Raw genomic sequence first — 530 nt, forward strand, 5'->3', positions numbered from 1 at the left:
AACGGTATTTTATTACGGAGTGGGATGTTTTCGGCATCGCGAACTCGGTAGTTGCTCGCACTAACAACCCCTTGGAGAGGTTTAACCGCGAAATGGATGCAGCTTTCAAGCCCCATCCCAATATGCGCCAGTTCGTTTCAACGATAGGCCGAATGTCAAGTGCCTACGCCAAGAAGCAGGCCAGCACCACTCGAGGACTACGCCGGAAGAAACAGCTGCTACCTCGAATAGCACTTCCGCCGGTGCCTGACTTGACTGAGTTTGAAGTGCCACCTGAGTCGGACAGCAACGAAGCCGGTTTTGAAAGAGTCTGATGTTTCCCTTGAGTCACTCTGTAGTGTAATTGATGACAACCTGGGCCTGGGTGGAAATACATCGTCGGACGAGGAGCCTATGGGTGATGCTACTGCTGAGGATCTTATAGGTGCAGTGGCTGCCTCAAAAGACTCAGAGCAGAGGATCACAGAGGCTGCTAACGTGTACGACAATTCATTGGACTGGGAGGAGATCAGGAGGCTGGCGAGGAGAGC

The 530-nt window shown here is 52.5% G+C and overlaps 1 protein-coding gene across 1 annotated transcript; it reads left to right on the forward strand.

Moving 5' to 3' along the window:
• Positions 1-92: 92 nt before the first annotated feature.
• On the forward strand, positions 93-314 carry PPTG_12581 (hypothetical protein; the record flags this gene model as incomplete). Its single annotated transcript, XM_008908637.1, has 1 exon — positions 93-314. The coding sequence occupies one exon, from the start codon at positions 93-95 to the stop codon at positions 312-314; it is 222 nt and encodes a 73-aa protein (XP_008906885.1).
• Positions 315-530: the final 216 nt, after the last annotated feature.

Source organism: Phytophthora parasitica, assembly GCF_000247585.1.
Source record: "Phytophthora parasitica INRA-310 unplaced genomic scaffold supercont2.30, whole genome shotgun sequence".
NCBI lineage: Eukaryota > Oomycota > Peronosporomycetes > Peronosporales > Peronosporaceae > Phytophthora > Phytophthora nicotianae.